Source organism: Pleuronectes platessa, chromosome 9 (assembly GCF_947347685.1).
Source record: "Pleuronectes platessa chromosome 9, fPlePla1.1, whole genome shotgun sequence".
NCBI lineage: Eukaryota > Metazoa > Chordata > Actinopteri > Pleuronectiformes > Pleuronectidae > Pleuronectes > Pleuronectes platessa.
The window spans coordinates 24,467,686-24,471,662 of record NC_070634.1 but is presented as its reverse complement, the minus strand read 5'-3'; the positions used below and the strand labels follow the sequence as shown (position 1 = coordinate 24,471,662).

Sequence of the window (3,977 nt, the reverse complement as noted above, 5' to 3'; positions counted from 1 at the left end):
GTCTTCTGTGTTTTCTGTAAAACTGTTAGATCTCTGTTTTGTGTTTTAAGTTGTTTTCATGTGTGCACTCCGTTTCTGTTTCCTGTTTTATTTTGTATTCTCTGTTCCTTGTGGGTTGTTTCTGTCTTCACTTCCTGTCTTGGTGATTGTCTGTCTAACTCATGTGTTGCACCTGTGGCCAATTACCCCTGCCTTCCCTGTGTATATAAGCCTCTATCGTTCCCTTTGTCCTTGTCGGATTGTTTGTTCATCTACCCTCTGTCATCCATGGTGCTGTTCTGTGTTCCTGTCCTGCCTTGTCCTGAGCCTCTTCACTTTGAACCCCTCTCGTAAGCTTCCTTGTGTTTTTGGTTAGTTAGAGTTTAGTTTAGTTCCTTTTACATTAAATACGTTTTTTGTTAAAAATCTCTGCATCTGGGTCCATCTCCTCCCTCAAACCGTGACAAGGCTGACGTATCATAAACATGAGGATTTACTTTGCAGTGCTGGGGATCAACTCAACAATCTCAGTCCAGTGATGATATTATTTGATATTATTATAAAACCCACAGAGACTTGAGGGGACTCAAAATCAAATGATCTAACAGTAATAATTGGATCATGATATTTGTAATAATATTTATCACAGGTAAACATTGTGGTTAGGTCCACCTTTATTCGCCATCCATTAGTTCGCTTACCCTGTTTAAGGTCTCTTCAATCTGAGACAAGATTGCTGACTTATTTACAGTAAGATAAAAGAAAAAGAAATCAAGCCACACAAGGTCAATTTGCTCAAACAATAATTAATATTTTAATGTATTACAGTGACAATTTACACACACCACAATCTTTAAGAAAAAGTTTAAATTAATCATCTAAATCACAAAGCGGTAACAAAGAAAAAATAGTAAGTAGTCAAAGTAGTAGTAACTGATACTTTAAACATACTTAACATAACATAAATTAATGAATTAATTAATTTTAAAGTATTCTAGTTTAGTCATGGACTTCGTTTGCTAGTCACCATTGGACCGACAGGGGCATCCAAAGCGCACTTGATAGTCACGACACTTGCATCCAGTCTGGTCTCGGTTTCGACAGACGAATCCTTTAGTTGGACTGAGGCTGAAAAAAAGTAATAAAAGGGAATTAATCATTCAGATCGATCTTGAACCCGAAGCAAAAATATTGTTTATTTTTATTTTTCTGGATTATCAATGTTACATGTACGTGGCTGAGAGTTGGTTACAATTTATCTTTCATCCAGGGTAAGACGAGTGATAAAACAGAGAAACAAACATCTGCCTTCTTTGAGAAAACAATGTGCATAATATTTCAGAATTTAGAAATTCTGAAATAACTGACTAGACTTACATAAAGATCGACTGCCCAGTGGAGGAGGCTGGATCTTTCCCGTCAACGGTAACAGCATCTATGAAGAGAGGGATCTCACAGATTTCTCCTGGATTCTCTTTCCTGAGGTTGTCCAGGAGCTCCCAGTCCCCAATTCCACTAGGCCTGTCCCGATTGAACCAATTGGTCCAGCATACTGGCAACAAAACAATAGGACAAAAAGGTTGGCTATTGAGTCAATAGATTATTTTAAACAGGAAATCAAGGAGCAAAAATAATTTACATCAGTATAATAGCTTTTGAAAAATGTTGATTTGACTCTGCTACCTTTATGACTGCAGAATGCATTGGGACACATGAAACGGACCCGGTAATCCTGACACTTTCCCTGTTTCTGGTCAGAGTTTTTACAGATAAATCCTGTGGTTGTGTCAGCTCTGCGGAAAACAAGGGGAGTTCAGTCTTCCTTACATAGTGACAGAGCTATACAATTGGTCATATTTAACTAAAAGGTAACACAATGCCATCTATCAGTTAGTGAAAGAATGAAAAATGAAAAAACAACAGAAAAGGCACTTACACAGCAATCACATCCCCTGTTTCAGATACATTGAGTCCAGATGTGGTCTGGACCTCAATCTTCAGTGGATGCTTACAGATCTTTCCTACGTTTTCACTGTGCAGATCGGAAAGTATCTCCCAGTCTCCTGTTGCAGTGGGGTCATCTCTGTCAAACCAGTCAGTCCAGCAGTCTGAAAAAGTCATTAAGAAAGACAACACATGCATACTTAAGGTGAAGCAGCTGTTAAATGTGGGTAATCAAGTAGTGAGATTTGATAGATGTGTCTGATCTATTGTTAATAATCTTGAAGAAAACTTACAAGTGTTGATAGGATCAGGCTGTTGTTGACATCCTGGTCTTTTGGCTATTGGGTTGCATCCACGTCCTTTTGCCAATGGGTTGCATCCATGTCTATTGTTGCTGTTGGCCTTGTTGCAGGGGCTTGGATATTTTCTTGATTTGTTGTCTTTATCTGGTTTGCCTTGGTTGCAGGGCTTTGGTTTTAGTCCTGGTGTGTTTTTCATTTCTGGTTTGCCTTTGTTACAGTGGTTTGGTTTAAGTCCTGGTGTGTTTTTCTTTTCTGGTTTGCCTTTGTTACAGTGGTTTGGTTTTAGTCCTGGTGTGTTTTTCATTTCTGGTTTGCCTTTGTTACAGTGGTTTGGTTTAAGTCCTGGTGTGTTTTTTTTTTCTGGTTTGCCTTTGTTACAGTGGTTTGGTTTTAGTCCTGGTGTGTTTTTCATTTCTGGTTTGCCTTTGTTACAGTGGTTTGGTTTAAGTCCTGGTTTATTGCCAGGGCTAGTGGTTGTTGTCGTTGGATTAGTGGTTTTTGTATTAGGGGTAGTGTTTGTTTTACATGGGATAGTGGTTGTTGTAGTTGGAGTAGTGGTTGTTGTTGGGGTAGTGGTTGTTGTTGTTGGGGTAGTGGTTGTTGTTGTTGGAGTAGTGGTTGTTGTTGTTAGGGTAGTGGTTGTTGTTGGAGTAGTGGTTGTTGTTGTTGGAGTAGTGGTTGTTGTTGTTGGAGTAGTGGTGGTTGTTATTGTTGGAGTAGTGGTTGTTATTGTTGGAGGAGTGGTTGTTGTTGTTGTTGGGGTAGTGGTTGTTGTTGTTGAAGTGGTTGTTGTTGTTGGGGTAGTGGTTGTTGTTGTTGGAGTAGTGGTTGTTGTTGTTGGAGTAGTGGTGGTTGTTATTGTTGGAGTAGTGGTTGTTATTGTTGGAGGAGTGGTTGTTGTTGTTGTTGGGGTAGTGGTTGTTGTTGTTGAAGTGGTTGTTGTTGTTGGGGTAGTGGTAGTTGTTGTTGGAGTAGTGGTTGTTGTTGTTGGAGTAGTGCTTGTTTTTGTTTGGGTAGTGGTTGTTGTTGTTGGGATAGTGGTTGTTTTTGTTGGAGTAGTGGTTGTTTTTGTTGGAGTAGTGGTTGTTTTTGTTGGGGTAGTGGTTGTTGTTGTTGGAGTATTGGTTGTTGTTGTTGGAGTATTGGTTGTTGTTGTTGGAGTAGTGGTTGTTGTTGTTGGAGTAGTGGTTGTTGTTGTTGGAGTATTGGTTGTTGTTGTTGGAGTAGTGGTTGTTGTTGTTGGGGTCGTGGCAGTTGTTGTTGGAGTAGTGGTTATTGTTGTTGGGGTAGTTGTTGTTGAGTTTGGAGTAATGGTTATTGGGGCAGTGGTGGCTGTTGTTGGGGTATTGGTTGTTGGTGTAGTGGTTGTTGTTGGGGTAGTGGCTGTTGTTGTTGGAGTAGTGGTGGTTGTTGTTGGGGTAGTGGTTGTTGGTGTTGGAGAAGGAGTTGTTGTTGTTGGAGTATTGGTTGTTGTTGTTGGAGTAGTGGTTGTTGTTGTTGGAGTAGTGGTTGTTGTTGTTGGGGTCGTGGCAGTTGTTGTTGGAGTAGTGTTTATTGTTGTTGGGGTAGTTGTTGTTGTGGTTGGAGTAATGGTTGTTAGGGTAGTGGTGGCTGTTGTTGGGGTGTTGGTTGTTGTTGTTGGGGTAGTGGCTGTTGTTGTTGGAGTAGTGGTTGTTGTTGGGGTAGTGGTAGTTGTTGTTGGAGTAATGGTTGTTGGAGTAGTGGTTGTTGTTGTTGGAGTAGTGGTTTTTG

At 40.3% G+C, this 3,977-nt stretch overlaps 1 protein-coding gene across 1 annotated transcript; it reads right to left on the bottom strand.

Annotated features, from left to right (window-relative positions):
- Positions 1 to 812: 812 nt before the first annotated feature.
- Positions 813 to 2,852, bottom strand: LOC128448349 (uncharacterized). Its single transcript, XM_053430950.1, has 5 exons — positions 2,217 to 2,852; positions 1,916 to 2,087; positions 1,663 to 1,772; positions 1,357 to 1,531; positions 813 to 1,107 (listed from the first exon to the last, which is right to left on the bottom strand). Exons 1-5 carry the CDS (start codon positions 2,635 to 2,637, stop codon positions 999 to 1,001), a joined length of 987 nt encoding a protein of 328 aa, XP_053286925.1. The 5' UTR covers positions 2,638 to 2,852; the 3' UTR covers positions 813 to 998.
- Between the last annotated feature and the right edge of the window lie 1,125 nt (positions 2,853 to 3,977).